Raw genomic sequence first — 16,945 nt, 5'->3', positions numbered from 1 at the left:
TCTTCTCTTCGCCTTCTGTTTTCAGGAGAGCTCTTTCTGAGCTGGATTATTTTAATTTCCTTGCAAGTGCCCCATTGTTTTTTTATAGTAACTTAATGCTTTTTAGATTTTTTCTTAATCTTTTAAAATATTCTTTTATTATGGACATTCAAAGATTTATATGTTTTTACCATGTGAAGTTTTGAGGAAATACTTGAATTTATCCTTTGTTGAGGGAAGTAAGGACTAAGATGTGCAGGAGATAAGGAATTTATAGTTTATCATGAATCAATGCCCAAATTTAGGATTTATTTTTTAAGCTATAGATACTGATTTATATTCTGAGTCTTACACTAAAAAAAGACCTATGAACCTAAAAAGAATTAGTATTTACTGTCTTCCTCAGAAATAGTAACTAAAAAAATTCCGAAATTCTCAAATAGTTTAAAAAATGTGTATCTAGAAAAATTGCAGAAACTTGAGTAATAATTTTGTTTTCTAAATGAATGGAGATAAACTTTTTTTTTGTTAGAATCACAAAATCAATAAAGATTATAAACTTTGAAATGTTTGGAGAAGTTTTTCAGGTGTTAGACATTAAATTAGTTTGCATCATTTGCGTTTATCATTCCAGAATAGCGTTGAATTTTACTTAAAACCCCTCTCAAAAGTAATGTTTCACTTTAAATATTTATTGGCATGAAAATCATTGTCTAGGTTCTAAAACCTGTAGATTGGGTAATGATTTGGCATTTAAGTGAATAAAATAGATGGATATTGAAGAAGATGAACTTTCATTTTTTAACAAGGTCCATATTTGACTATTTCACATAGTTACTTTAAATGCTTATAAACAGATGCCTAGTCATTTGGTGTATTATCAAATTCTAATAATGTATTTCATTTTATTGGATACTGATTATTTACCAAAACCAATACTAGAAAATTATGGTTTTAAATTAAATATGAAGGAAAGTACCACTGTATTTAAAGAGTATACCTTAAATTTATTGTATATTTATCCATGAATATTTTATTGGTAATGTGTTTTCTTTTTTTATATTATTCTGGATTTGTATATTACTTGGATTAGCGGAAAATGTCTACTCATTTGAAATATTTCTGAAGGGATAAATAGTATGGTTATCATCTTACAGATACGGTAACTGAAATTCAGAGAAATTCAATACCTTGTCCAATCACAAAATCGCCACTTGGCAGAGGTGTGATTTGGGCCCATGTCCCTAAGTCATGTTCTTGCTATTACTATATCTTATTCAAGCTCCCATTCAATACTGCTTTTTGCATTTTTGCCTCAAGAAATTTTTTAGTAATATTATTGTAGGATTTAAAAATATCAAATATATTTTAAAATACTAAACATCATAATATGTGCTCTTCAGAGAAAGCTCAGTGAACCTCCTGATTGGTAGATTAATATTTTGCTGTTTTCATTTTTCATTGAGGCAGTCTGTTATATCTTATAAAGGCATCGTAGTGGGTTAAAACTGGTTTTTAAATGTGTACCTGCTGGAAATCAGAGGCGGGCAGTGTTTACTATTTCTCTACATGAGAAAATATAAGCTTAAAAAAAAAATAATTTGTGGCTATTAGTATCAGAGTTTATACAGCTAATCTTTGATGGCATACCACTTTAATTCTAAACTTATGTCTTTTAGCTTCTTTTTAGATGAAGTGGTTCTGACAATTTCTAATTATTGTATACTTATTTTTATGTGAAGGGGAAAAGCATACTAACTGCATTTAAGGCTATGAGAGCAGTGGGTGACAGAAGGGGAAGAGAGGAGAGAGAATTTCAATAAAGGAAATGCTGCCAAAATTCAGAAGAGGAAAATAAATAATGTTTAGCAGCCTAGCCAACTCTTGTGCTAGGAAGATACATTATTATTATTCCAATTGGCTGATATCTAATAGCGTTGCTAGGGATTTGATGTCAGAACTGTGCCACAGAATTATTTGCCTAGCCTTTTGGCTAACAAAAAATAGAAATAGTCAGAAGACTTGGCTGCAGGTAGCTTTGAATATTGGTAAATCTTTTCATAATTTATTTTAATCTTTTCCTATAATCAGTTTTAAAGTAGTCTGAGTACTTCTGCTATTTGAAAAAATATTGTAGGCTTAATAATAACTTTTGTTTTCTTAATATCTAGAAGGTCATTTATTTTGTTCACTGAAGGATGGGAAAAAATTGCTGAAATACACATTTAGCTTTTTAGATTTTTGGAAAGAATAGCCAAGAGTCAAGAATAGCCAAGAATATTGTGGAATTAAAATTGATATGAGACGAAAGTTATTTTTAATGCTAATATAAAAGTAATTTGGCTTTTTTTGTTCCTGTTTCCTGAGATGCTAGTAGAGATATTATTCCTTAGTAACATTTTTTATGTTTTTTGCTTGAAAAGAATAATGTTAGATATACAGTTTATATTTCTAAAGGAATAAGAATAATCTATTTATTATTCTAACAATTGCCAATTCTGTTTGTCAGTATATCTCTATGCTTTTAGTGAGAGATGGAACACAGAAACTTTATGATAAATGTTAATCCTGTCCTACAATACCAGGTTGACTGAGTGTATGTCCTTGTTAAACATGTTTCCATAGTAAGCTATAAATATTAATAGCATTTAACATAGAAAATTTATCAGTTTTTATTTCTCTGTAAGACTGTTACAGTTACTGTGAATTTAAATGGTTAAAACCTGGCAGCAATTTTATTGTCTTACTTTTACTTTTACCAAACACTGTAGCACTGCATTAATTGGTGAATGCAGTAAGGAAGTATGTTACTCTGTTCTCTTATTGGATTGCCCAAACTTTTCCAGAATTTTTACTGCTAAAATATGGTCAGGCAGACAAAATAATTTTTCTGGAATACTTCACCCTCAGCTATGAACCTGACAGATGCTAGTGAAATACGCTCTGTAAGGTAGTTGCATACATATGACTACCAAAATTTAGTGGATAATTCTGAACACTCAGTGATAGCCATTAGGGAGGTATAAATAATTATTTGTTTCACTTTAGATATTAATTGCCATTAGGATGTAATAAGACTGAAAAAAGTACATTTTACCTGAGCACTGAGTTGGGGAGTGGAGGGGTTTTATGTAGAATAAGCGTGTAACTTCGTTTCCTATGTTTTGGAGTATAATAAACTTAAGCTAAGGCTCATTCCAAAAAGTGCTCATAACCATACAGATATCATAGGATTTTATTTTAGGATTAAATTAAGATTGCTTATTTTAATGTCATAGTATTTGCCTTATGAACCTACCCTCAGCATGTGAAGTTGGTTATTTTGTTATTTCAAAAATTCAAATCTGTATGCTTTAAATATCTCAGATGTGATCTAAGCTGTTTCTGTTATTTTTATTTTTTAATTTTATGATCTATACTGTCTCTAGGTGTTTCTATTCTTGAACAACAGAGAAAAACAAAATCCTTTACCAGTGGGTACAGTGGTTCTCAGTGGGGAGGAGGTTGACTTTCCCCCACACAAAACATTTGGTAATGTCTGGAGACGTTTTTGGTTGTCACAACTAGGGGAGTGCTACTGGCATCTAGTGGGCGGAGGCCAGGGATTCTGCTAAATGTCCTGCAATGCACAAGAGAGTCCCCTGCAACAAAGTATTATCCAGCCTAGTGCCAGTAGTGCTGAGGTTGAGAAACTCTTTGGTAGGAGGAAGATCACAAAGAAAACACATATTTTTACTTTTCAGAGTAGTCTCATAAAAACACAGAAAAATAAGTATAAGCTATGGTTTATAAATAAAAATTGCTTCAGACTCATAGGAAAATTGTCATTTTATGTATAAAATTTTATTTGTAAAACACAGTTTTTAATTTTAAAAAATTGTGAGGAACGTTTATTCAGTCATTCAGTACATATTATTGAGTGTACATATTATTCCCCGTTGTCTAAGCTGTGAAACAAAGTTACTGTGTTTAAGGAGCTTACGTTCCGATTAGAGAAGACAGTCAATAAACAAATGTATGGTAAACAATATGAGTATTATGAAGTATAATAAAGCAGGGTACAAGGGTGGATATAGTCAAGGAAGACCTTTCTTATAGGGACACTTGAGCAGAGACCTGGAACTCAAGCAAGTCCCTGTTGACATTCTCAAGGAGCAGTAAGGAGACCAGTGTATCTTGAGTGGAGTGAGTTAGGGACAGAGCAATAGGAGATGATGAGTTGAGAGTAGTAAGGGCTGTGATTGGACTGGATGCTTTATTAAGATAGTGGTTGGGACTTTGTAAGCTGTTGGAGGGTTTTGAGCCACTACAGAATCTCATTTACATTTTAGAAAAAAAAAACCAACCTGATTGCTATGAAAAATAAACTGAGGGACAAGGATAATAGCAAGAAGACCAGCTACCAGGCTGCTAAAATACAGTCCAAACACGAAATGATTATGGTATTGGTAGAAGCGCTTACAAGTGGTCTATTATAGTTTGAAGAGCTAACAGAATTTGGTGATAATTTGAATGTGGGCTATGAGATAGAATGTGAAACGTCAAGGATATTTCCAAGACTTCACAGCCCAAACAAACTGGAAGAATGGAGATACCGATTACTGAGAGGGGGAGCCTGAAGGAAGAATAGGTTCTGGGGAGAAGTTAAAGAGTTTGATTTTACACATGTTTACTTTGCCTATTTGACTTCCAGGGACAGATGTTAATTAAGCAGCTAGATACAAAAATCTGGATTTCAATGGGGTGGTCTGAGCTAGATAAATAAATTTGGGAGCTTTCAGCATAAAGATAGTATTTAAAGACATGGAAACTGACTGGAGATTTCCTGGCAGTAATTACAAATAGAAAAGAAAAGAGTTCTGAAGACCAAACTCTAGGCACTCTTCAGTTTTTGAAGTTAGAAAGATGAAAGGTACAAGAAAGGTGACTAAGACTGCAGCCAGTGAAACAGGAGTAGAATGGTGGTGAGAGAGGGTCAAGAAAGTTGGTGGTAAATTAAAGGAGAATTTATCTTGATGGACTGTGGAATATAAACAAGTAGGGAGTTGAATGTGTTGGGGAAAGTCAATGATACGGCGGTTGGGCCAAAGAATTGGAGCTCCCATTGGGGTTAAGAGTTTGTTAGCACTGATAGTCTACAGGGAGTTAGCTTGAAAGAAAGCATGTGGTATTCATAAGGTGACATACTTGAAATTAAAATTATGTTATGAGTTGCAGTTCTTAGAAATGATAAGATACAGTATATAGTCTTAGCATTAGAATTGAGATTAGAATAGAAGATAAGATTATAGGAAGAAATGAGCTGAAGGAATTCACAGATCTAGTATTTAATTGTTTGCTAGATCATAAATCGCCAAATCTGACTCTTCTTTTCATTTAGCTTGCATTAAGAGGTGATGCCCCCCTACTGCTAGTTTTGTAACATTTAAAATTTTTTTAATGATACAGTTCTAAAAGATTACCAGATAGGAGTATAGGAATATTGTTAATATTTCATGGGAGTGACCCTCTTCTCCTCTGCTGGTTTATGTGTAAACATAAACATAACTATGTTTATGTACCTGTTGCCTATGTGTTTCTTTTTCTGTGTTTATTGCTGCTATTATACATGTGAAACAATCCTTGTAGATACTGTTCTCTGTCTCTTCACATGTTGAGGGAAGAGACGGTTCTTTGTCCAACTTTCTTTGTTTTCATTCATTCATTTAATAAATATTTGTTGAGTTGGTGCTGATTCTACATTCCAGAAACTCATCATTGAACAAAACAGGCAAAAGTCCCCATCTTCGAGAAATTTGCGTACTGCTAAGAGAGACAAAACAATAAAGAAATACATATATGTCAAATGGAGATAAACAATATGAAAAAAATATAGCAAGGAAATAGGGAATAGTGGGATTTTCTGTAATTTGGTCAAGGAAGAGGTCTCTGATAAGGCAATATTTAAGTAGAAACCTGAAGAAAGTGAGGGGAGTATGCATGTGGTTGTCTGGGGAGTTTTCTGGGAAGAACAAATGCAGCAGTCCTGATTTGGAAGTTGGCTAGCTATGTCTGAGAAATAGCAAGGAGGTCAGTGTAGTTGAAGGTGAGCCAGGAAGAAAGTAGTAGATGAGATCAGAGAGCTGGTCTGACTCTTCCTCTCCTTTTTTCCTGTCTCTCACATCCTTTTCTGTGTCTTATTTCACAAATTTTGGTCTCTCTTTTTATAGGCCATTTATAACTAACTTTTATGTTTTATATGTATTTCAAGAGTTTGGTTTTCTAAAATTAAAAGTATTTTTATATTCTATATTTCACTGTCACAACTTTTTGTACCTTTTATATTGTAAAATGTGATACACATATGAAGGAGTGCATAAAAATAAAAACAGTGAAGTGAATCATCCGGATGTTTCTTTTGGGCAACATTTGGAAGATTTATCCTTTTTGTTACTTTAGATACAGTTTATTTTCATTGTTGTGAATCCTCATAATATTTCATTTTTAATGTAAAGCCATTTATTCATTCTGTTGGTGGATATTTACTTTGTTTCTAGTTTTGGGAGATTATCAATAATGCTATTGTAAGCAGCCTTGTTTATTCCTCCCGCTGTACATGTGCATGTGTTTCACTTGGATGTAGAGCTAGAAGTGCTGGTGTTCAAAGGTTAAGTGGTATGTTCTTTTAGATAGTGTTAAACAGTTTTCCAAAATAGTTGTACCGATTTAAACTCCTACCAGTAGAGTATATAAATTCTGATTGCCTCATATCCTTACTAATACTCATTTAAGTCTTCTTAATGTTAGCCATTTGGTATGTATGAGCAGTACTTCATTGTTTTAATTTACACTTCTCTGATGACTAATGATACTCAACCCCTTTTCATATATTTACTGATGATATGACTGGCCTATTTGGCAAAGTATGCCTATTTAAGTATTTCTCCCATTTGACTTTTTGTTGGTAATTGTAGGGTGTTTAGTCCTTTTTTGGTATGTGTTGTAAACATCTTCCACTCTTTGGTTTATCTTTTCACTCTCTTAATGGTGTTTTTTGGTAAACAGAGGTTTTAAATTTTAATGCACTCCACCTTATCAACCATTTCATTTTTGAGTAGTGTTTTTTGGGTTCAATTTATAAATTATTTTTCTATCCTTTCTAAAACCAATGTAATTCTCCCTTATTATCATCTAGGTACTATATTTTTCTGTCTTTCATATTTCTACCTAGAATTGAATTTTGTGGTTCTCATGAGATGGAAGTCAGGGTTTCAGTTTTTTCACAGATTTATCACCATTTATTGAAAAGATAATTCTTTCACCTCCACTCTGTAGTGCCATCTTCCTCATAATCATGATTTGTGTGTGTGTGTGTGTGTGTGTGTGTGTGTGTGTGTGTTTCTGTTTCTAGTCTGGAGAGACAATACCACACTGTCATTATAACTGTAGTTTTATAAGAAATGTTATTATCTAGTAGAACAGTCTTTTTTAACCTTTTTTTTTCATTCCCATTTTCCTCCTGCGGAAATTTTCTCTTCTTACCACCCCCGTGAAGTTAAATACTAAGAAACAAGATTTTGTCAGATAAGATTGACTTGTGTAGGGCCACAAACCGTAGTGATAGCTAAGACTGCTTTTCTCCCTCTAAGAACCAGTTTTCTCCCACTTGGGAGCAAAACTTACCCTGTCGAGAATACATGCAGTAGAACTGACTTTCCTACCTTTCTCTGTTTATATGAGTGTCATGGTATTCTTTGTGTTTGTTTTTTCCTATGAAATAAAGAAACAGCTTAGCAATTTCTGCAGACTAAAGCAAAGTAAAAAAGTATATATAAAAACTCCCACCAGTAGAGTACATAGTATGTATGTACATACTATGTATATAGTATGTAATGTGGTTATATATAACCTGGGCAAGTTGAGCTTATCCTAGGAATGAAAGGTTGTTTTTTGCACTAGAAAATCAGTCAGTATATTTTATCATATTAACAGATTAGAAAAAAAATTCAAATGAGCATCTCAGTGTGTGAAGACAAAGATAAAATTCAGGATTCATTCAGGTTACACACTCTTAGTAAACTAGAACTAGGAGAAGTTTTGTGATTGGATAAATGGTCTTTCTCCCCCAACCCCTTAAAAAAACCCACAAAATCAACCAACTATAGCATGCTAAGATGAGATGTTAACTTCTTCCCTCCAGGTTGGGGACAAGGCATTGATGCCCACTATCACCATTATTATTATTAAACATAGTACTAGAAATTTAGCCAATGCAGTAAGACAAGAGAAAGAAAGAAAAGGTACAACTGCTAAATGAAATATAACTGTCATTACGCATAGATGATGTAATTGTGTAAATGATTTATCTATAGTTTTTTTTGGGTTTTTAAGAAAGCATAAAAAATGTGACTGAAACAATATTTAAAAAAATCTATTTTTATATGCTCACAAACAAACCTTTAGACAATGAAATTAATAGCAAATGCCATTTATAATAAGATCAAAAACTGGGAAATTACTGAATTAAATCTGACAAAGTGCAAGGCCTTTAGGAGAAACTTGGCGAAAGATAATGGAGAGAATATATCATATGTGAATATATGCCTGACTATGTGTTGTAACTTGAAAACCTAACTTTAAAATTTTTATGCAAATACAAATCATCTGGAATAATCAAGATATTCTTGCAAAAGAATAAGATGGGATGACATGGCCTACCAGATACTGAGACTTATTACAAAGCCGTAATAACTAAGACATTTGTCACTGTTACAGGGATAAACAAACCAAGGGAACAGAGTAGAGAGCCCGTGTATGTATGGATATTTCATGTCAGGTCACTGAAGAAATGATAGCTTTTTAGTCATTCTGGAACAGTTGAATATTCATATTCGAAAAGTAAATTCAGATTCTTATCTTTCATTGTGCACAAAAAAATTAATTAATAATGCTATGTGAATTAGTGACCTAATGTGAAAGGCAAAACTTACAAAGCTTTTAAAAGGCTTTACAAGATGATATAGGAGAATGCCATTTTTACTTTAGTATCAGGAAAGATTTATTAAATAGGATATAAAAAGTACTAAAGGAAAAGATTGATACATTGGACTACTTAAAATGAAGACTTGAGTTTATGAAAAGATGCCATCAAGAGGGTGAATAGGATAGTTTCAGAGCAGAAGATATTTGCAATATGCATCTGAAACACAGCAATATCCAAAATGTATGAAGAAGGAGTTAGTAACCTCTACCTTTAGGGTAGGGGAGGGGAGGGGAGAGGGAGAGCCAGCAATGGGGAAGGAATACACAGGAGGCTCTACTTGGTTTCAGATGTTCTAATTCTTGAAAGGATACTGTTACTCTTCTTCTTCTTCTTTTTGAGACAGAGTCTCACTCTTGCTGCCTAGGCTGGAGTGCAGTGGCATGATCTCAGCTCACTGCAACCTCCACTTCCCAGGTTCACGTGATCCTCCTGCCTCAGCCCCTCTAGTAGCTGGAATTACAGGCATGCACCACCATGCCCTGCTAATTTTTGTATTTTTTTTTTTTTTAGTAGAGATGGGGCTTTGCCATGTTGGCCAGGCTAGTCTTGAACTCCTGACCTCAGGTGATGCACCCGTCTTGGCCTCCCAAAGTGCTGGGATTACAAGTGTGAGCCACCGTGCCTGGCCCAGTGTTACTGTTCTTTAAACTGAACACATGTTTTATGAATTTATCTGTATATGAGCACATTTCTTAACAAAATGGAAGAAATGTAAACAATAAAGAAATACATTTATTGATTATATTAGTTTGCTAGGCCTGCCTTAAGAAAATAAAACAAACTGGGTGGCTTACACAACCGAAATTCATTTTCTCACATTCTGGAAGCTACGACTCCAAGATCAGGATGTCAGCAGGTTTGTTTTCTCCTGGCACCTCTGTCTTTGGTTTGCAGATAACCACCTTCTCTCTGTCCTCACATGGTCTTTCCTCTGGGAACATCTATAGTGTCTCTCAGTGTGTCCAAATTTCCTCCTCTTATAAGGACACCAGTCGGATTAGATTAGTGCCCACCCTAAGGGCCTCATTTTATATTAGTCACTGCTTTAAAGGCCTTGTCTCCAACTACAGTCACATTCTAAGGTACAGGGGTTAGGGCTTCAACATATGAATTTTGGGGCACACAATTGAGTAGTAAAGATCTGGGATAGCAAATGGGTTCCTGTGATTTGGATAAAAATTTTTAAGCCAATTTTTGGATTCAAAAAGTGTTACATCTAAAAAAATCTAAGACAGAAGTAAAGATGTACTCTAGAGAACAGTGTTAAGTGACTCAAAATATGGATTTAGTGCTGATGATGTTAATTATGCATGTGTGAACTTGGAATACAGTTGTTTTTTTGAAAATGTAAAAGTGATAAAAAGCAATTTCTAGATTAAAGTTTTTTTACTACTGTATTTTACATAAATACTTTAAATATAAATGTATAACCAAATGAATAAATGTAATATTATAAGTGGATCTTTTAGTCTCATCTCCATCCTTGACATTTATAAATTGTAGTTGGCCAAAAATTATTTTAAAATCTTTTCACTGGGAGAAGAGTGGATGGATTTTATTTGGTCATAGATGGTAATTTTAGTACAGTAAGCTCTGCTATAATGCAATATGTGCGTTCCTAAAAATCACTTCACTGTGTAAAACCATGCATTAAAACCACAGGGCTTACCACTCCAAAACTTTGTCTGTGACTCTTAAAAGGATAGGAACCTAATAAAAACAACAGCACTCTTTTATAAATGTTAAATGATTAAGAAATACATAAATACTATGATAAACATGGCACTTTACCTTGAAGAAGACCTGAAGTTTTCTTATGGAAGTGAGCATCAGGAGGGTTGCAGAATGTGAATTATTGTGAAGTGATGAAAGGAGGGTCTGTGAAATTGGAGGGAAAGTTGTAATACTAGATGCAGGTGGGTGTGGCTCATAGCATGGAAGATAAACTGAGGTGGCTGGTAGATGTTTGATGGGTGAGTGTGTTTTGTGTATTCCTACATATTTTAGTTCATCTTGGTACAATTTTTTGTGTTCATCTAGGATTTTTTCACAGATAAAATTGTGCATAAGAATGATTGCTGTGGTCAAACTTGTTTAATGTATCAATTATGTTAGAACAAATTTGTGTTTTTAAATAGCATTAATGCAGAATTTAATTTTTTATATCATCCACAGGCCCATCATTCTGGTTTTATATGTTTCATAGGGATTCTATATTGGGTTCTTTTTACTGAAGTTTTAAAATGATTGCCTAATATTTACCTGCTACATAATGTTTTAAGTGTCTTGCTGAATTCTAAGTTTTTCCAGGCTAATGAATAAGTAATGTGGATGTGGAACCTGATTTTTGCCTAAGTCTGGTGGTGACTCAATATAATACACACAGAAAAGTATCAGTTCTTTTGTTTCAAGCAAGCATACTATCTCTGGTGGCCTTCCTATTTTTGAAGTTGCTGTTAGGATACCTTAATCCCTAACATGAATCAGTATAAAAGAAAGCATGTGGGTGGTTGTGTTTGGGTGTCCTTCCCATCCACTTAGTGCTTTTATTTTCTGTGGTTGTTTTATTCCACAGCTTAGCAACAGCAGATTTCCAGAAGTCTTAGTTCTTTAACTCTTTCTCCTTCCTCTGGTCTAGTTGGTTGGTAACAGTGAGGGTAAATGAAAGGCTTCTTGTTTTTCTATCTTCCTACCACAGTATCTTTGGTTTACTTTTAGAACACTCATTTTCAATCTCTGAGCCAGAAGACCTGCCTTTAAATCGCAGCATTTCAATTCCTCCCTCCTATCTAGGCATTCCTTTGTGTTTCTACCATACTCTGCATGCATCCCTGTTATAGAATATATCACATTGTTTTGGAATTTTCCAAAGTTGGGCTCTCTTTCTAAATAAACTGTACTTCTTGAGGGCATGGACCATGTTTTTATCATTTATACATTTCTATTACATAACACAGTGCTTGGCAATGGTTGTTGGGTGACTGGATGGAAGAGTGAATGAAGTAGGCTTGAAGAGAGCTGTTCTTAAATGATCCTATTACATATGATTTCCCTTCATTTTGACCGTGTTAATGATTTCTAGATATCTTGGTCACTTGAACTTTAATATGAATTATGCTGTGTATTCAAACTTTTTAGCAGAAAAATAATAAAATTCCTTTTGTAAACCAAAGATTGTACAACCATCTGTGTTTTGTTTTGTTTTGGGTTTCTTTTTCTTTTCTTTCTTTTTTGTTTTTTGCCCAAAATAGATTCAAAAAACAAACAAGGCTAACTGGCACCTAAGATTGAGGAGTTTTGATGCAGTAGAGTAGTAAACTATATTTTCCAGCTTGCTATTATTGTAAATTAAAATACCTATTTTTGAAAGTTTTAAATATTTATACATTGATTTAAATAGAACAAGTATAAAAGAGGGAGAGGAGTTCTATTGAGATAATAAGGAAGATGTGTTATGGCTCAATTCTTGATTATTATTGCAACTGTAAGCAATATAAGCAACTCTGAATTGTTTTTAAGACTTTCTTTTTCTTTATAGGACCTCTTTGTTGTTAGACATGAATTGGCCATAATGAGACTAGCTGCCTTTATGGGCATTACTATGTTAGTCGGAATAACTGGACTCTTTTACACTCAACTAATTGGCATCATCACAGTAAGTAGATTTTTAATGTAAAGTAACATTTATGAATATATTACCTAATTATGAATGTAATTCTAAAAAGTTATAGAAAGTTTAGAAATTAAAGGAGAAAATTAACAATGCTTTTTAGTACTTTCATATGCCTATGTAATTTTAAAGTAGTTATAATCAAGTACAAAGTACATACAATTCTGTATCCTGTTTTTGAAAGCTAACAAATATAGTGTTTTTATGTGAGTATAGACATCATGTTTGTAGTTTTTTATTGATACACAGTATCTTACGTATTTATGGGGTACATATGAGTATTTGTTACATGCATGTAATGTATAATGATCAAATCAGAGTATTTGGGGTCTCCATCAACTTGAGTATTTATCATTTCTATATGTTAGGAACATTTCAAGTCCTCTCTGCTAGTTACTTTAAAATATACATTGTTGCTGACTGTAGTCACCCTCCTGTGCTACTGAGCATTATAACTTATTTCTTCTAACTGTATGTTTATAACCATTAACCACACTCTCTTCATTCCCTGCTCCACCCATGCACCCTTTCCAGCCTGTTGAATCTCTCATTCAATTCTTGACCTCCATGAGATCAACTCCTTTGGCTACCACATAAGAGTGAGAAAATATGGTGTTTGTCTTTCTGTGCCTGGTTTGTTTCACTTAACACAATGACCTCCAGTTCCATCCATGTTGCTGCAACAGAATTTCATTCTTTTTATGGCTGATTAGTATTATTCCACTGTGTATATATACCAAATTTTTAAAATTCATTCATCTGTTGATAGACACATAAGTTGATTTCGTATATCCTTGCTCTCATGAATAGTGCTGTGATGAACATGCAAGTGCAGGTATCCCTTTGATATACTGATGTTTTTTCCTTTGGATGAATACCCAATAATGGATTGCTGGATCTTATGGTAGTTCTATTTTTAGTTTTTTGGGAGAATTCTCAGTATTGTTTTCCTTAGTGATTATACTAATTTACATTCCCACCAACAGTGTACAAGAGTTCCCTTTTCTCTGCATGTTTGCCAGCATCTGTTACTTTTTGTCCTTTCAATAAAGGCGGTTCTAATTTAGGTAAGATGATACCTTATTGTGGTTTTGACTTGCATTTCCCTGTTAATTAATGATAGTGAGTACTTTTCATATACCTGTTGGCTATTTGTATATCTTCTTTTGAGATACGTGTCTTCGTGTCCTTTCCCCACTTTTTAACGGTACCGTTTTTTATTGTTGAGTTGCGTTCCTGGTATATTCTGGATACTGTCCCTTGTCAAGCAGGTAGTTCAAGTGTTTTCTGTCATTCTACAGGTTGTCTCTTCACTCTGTTGATTGTTTACTCTACAGCTTTTTAATTTAATAGAGTCCCATTTGTCTGTATTTGTTGTCTGCACTTTTTGAGATCTTAGCCATAAAATTTTCATCTAGACCAATGTCCCGAAATATTTTTCCTAGGTTTTCTTCTGGTAGTTTCACAGTTGTGGGTTTGCTGTTTAAGTCTTTAATACATCTTGAGTTGGTTTCTGTATATGGTGAGAGGTGGGGTCCAGTTTCATTCTTCATTCTTAGGCATATGGAGATCCAATTTTCCTAGCACTTCCCATTTATTCAAAAGATTGTTCTTTTCTCAATGTATATTCTTGATGCCTTTGTCAAAAATCAGCTGACTGTAAATATGTGAATTTATTTCTGGATTCTCTATTCTGTTTCCTTGGTCTGTGTGTCTATGTATCTGCTTTTATACCAATACTATGCTGTTTTGATTACTATAGCCTGATAATATATTTTGAAGTCAGGTAATGTGATGCCTCCAGCACTGTCCTTTTTGCTTAGGGTTACTTTGACTATTCGGGCCCTTTTTTGACTTCATACAAAGTTTAGGATTATTTCTCTATGTGCAAAATGATGTTGGTATTTTGATAGTGATTACATCAAATCTGTAGATTGCTTTGGGCAATATGGTCATTTAACAGTAATAATTCTTCTGATCCATCATCATGGGATAGCTTTCCTTTGCCTCCTCCTTTAATTTCTTTCTTTAGTTCTTTGCAGTTTTCCTTATAGAGCTCTTTCACCTCCTTGGTTAAATTTCTTACAGTGTTGTTGTTGGAGCTATTGTAAATGGGATTGTTTTTTATTTCTTTCTCAGCTAGTTCATTATTGGTGTATAGAAACACTACTGATTTACTGATTCTTGTATGCTGATTTTGTATCCTGTGACTTTACTGAATTTATTTATCAGATTGAAGAGTTTTTTGGTAGAGCCTTTAGGTTTTTCTTGATATAAGATAATATCATCAACACAAAAGGCCATAGATGGCCTTTATTATGTTGTAGTATGTTTCTTCTGTGCTTAGTTTGTTGAGAGTTCCAGTTCCTTCCTCTTCAATTTTTTGAAATAGTTTGAGGAGAATTGGTGTTAGTTCTACTTAATTTAACATTTGGTAGAATTTGTGAAGTTGTCTGGGTCCTGGACTTTTCTTTGTTGGGAGACTTTATTACTACTTTGATATTATTACTTTTTATTGGTTTGTTCAAATTTTCTATTTCTACCCAATTCAATCTCGGTAGGTTTTATGTGTCTAGGAATTTATCATTTACTCCAGGTTTTTCAGTTTGTTGGTATATATTTGTTCTTAATAATCTTTGATAATCTTTGTATTTCAGTGGTATCAGCTGTAATGTCTCCTTTTTCATTTCTGATTTTGTTTACTTGGGTCTTCTCTCTTCTTAGTTAGTCTTGAAAGTGATTTATTCACTTGTTTATCTTTTCAAAATACCAACTTTTTGTCTTGTTGCCTCTTTGATTATTTTTTTAGTCTCTTTTTCTTTTACATCTGATCTGGTCTTCATTATTTCTTTCCTTCTACTAATTTTGGGCTTTGTTTGTTCTTGCTTTTCTGGTTCCTTGAGGTGCATCATTAGACTGTGTTTGCTTGAAATCTTTCTACTGTTTTGATATAGGCATTTATTACTGTAAACTTCCCTCCTAGCACTGCTTTTGTTTTAGTCCATAGGTTTTGATATGTTTCATTTTCATTTTTATTTGTTTCAAGAAAGTGATTTCCTACTTAGTTTCTTTCTTGGCCCAGTGGTTGTTGCTTAAATTCCATGTATTTGTATAGTTTCCAAAATTCCTCTAGTTATTGATTTTTAGTTTTATTCCACTGTGGTCTGAGAAGATACTTGATACAATTTAGATTTTTTTCATGTTTCTTGAGACTTGTTTTGTGTCCTAACCTATGGTCTATCTTGGAAATGTTCCATTTGCTGATGAGAACAATGTGTATTCTGTAGCTGTTGGATGAAATGTTTTGTAAATATCTGGTAGGTCCAGTTGGTCTAGAGAGCAGTTTAAATCCGATGTTTCTTTGTTAACGATTTTACTAGATCTGTCTCATGCTGAGAATCCTGTGTCCAAGTCCTCAACTATTGTATTAGAGTCTTATCTTTTCCTCTAAATCTAATACTTGGTTTATATATCTGGGTGGTCTGGTGTTGGGTGCATATGTATTTAGAGTTGTTATATCTTCTTGCTGAATTGATCTCACTATCATATAATGGCCTGCTTTGTAACTTTTTACTATTTTTAACTTAAAGTCTGTATATCTGATATAAGTACAGCTAGCTATTCCAGCTTACTTTTGGTTTCCGTGTGCTTGGAATGTCTTTTTCTGTCTTTTTACTTTCAGTCTATATGTGTCTTTATAGGTGAGATGAGTGTGCTGTAGGCAGCATATCATTGTGTCATGTTTGTTTGTTTTTTTAGTCCATTCAGAAAGTCTATATGTTTTAAATGTGGAGTTTAATCCATTTACATTAAAGAGTATTATTGATATGTGAGGGCTTACTCCTGTCATTTTATTAATTGATTTCTGATGTTTTGTATATTCTTTGTACCTTTCTTTCTCTTTTATTGTTTATCATTGTGGTTTGGTGGTTTTCTGTAATGGTAACATTAGAGTTCTTCCTCTTCCTTATTTGTGTGTTTGCTCTACCAGTGGGTTTTAAATTAATTTTTTATAAAAAAAAATTGAGACAGAGTCTTGCTCTGTTGCCTAGGCTAGAGTGCAGTGTTGTGATCTCGGCTGACTGCAACTTGTACCTCCCGGGTTCAAGCAATTCTTGTGCCTCAACCTCCCAAGAGTGGGTTTTATACTTTCATGTGTTTTTATGATGGTAGCTATCATCCTTTTGTTTCCAAGTGTAGGACTCTCTTAAGCATTTCTTATAGGACCAGTCTAGTGGTGATAAAGTCCCTCAGCTTTTGCTTGTTATCTCCTG

The 16,945-nt window shown here is 33.6% G+C and overlaps 1 protein-coding gene across 7 annotated transcripts in view; it reads left to right on the top strand.

The window, feature by feature from the left end:
• Positions 1-16,945, top strand: part of ZDHHC21 (zDHHC palmitoyltransferase 21) — a 98,004-nt gene that overhangs the window by 33,130 nt on the left and 47,929 nt on the right. For all 7 annotated transcript variants that reach the window (XR_005240425.2, XM_007969207.3, XM_073021612.1 and 4 more), the window contains one exon: positions 12,540-12,656. Coding sequence is in view for 6 of the 7 variants with exons in the window: in XM_007969207.3 (XP_007967398.2) it covers positions 12,540-12,656 (117 nt within the window). In the remaining variant the exon portion in view is untranslated. The remainder of the gene's footprint in view (positions 1-12,539; positions 12,657-16,945) is intronic.

The sequence above is a fragment of the Chlorocebus sabaeus genome, chromosome 12 (assembly GCF_047675955.1).
Source record: "Chlorocebus sabaeus isolate Y175 chromosome 12, mChlSab1.0.hap1, whole genome shotgun sequence".
In the NCBI taxonomy this organism is placed as follows: Eukaryota; Metazoa; Chordata; class Mammalia; order Primates; family Cercopithecidae; genus Chlorocebus; species Chlorocebus sabaeus.
This window is presented reverse-complemented; position numbering and strand designations above follow the sequence as displayed.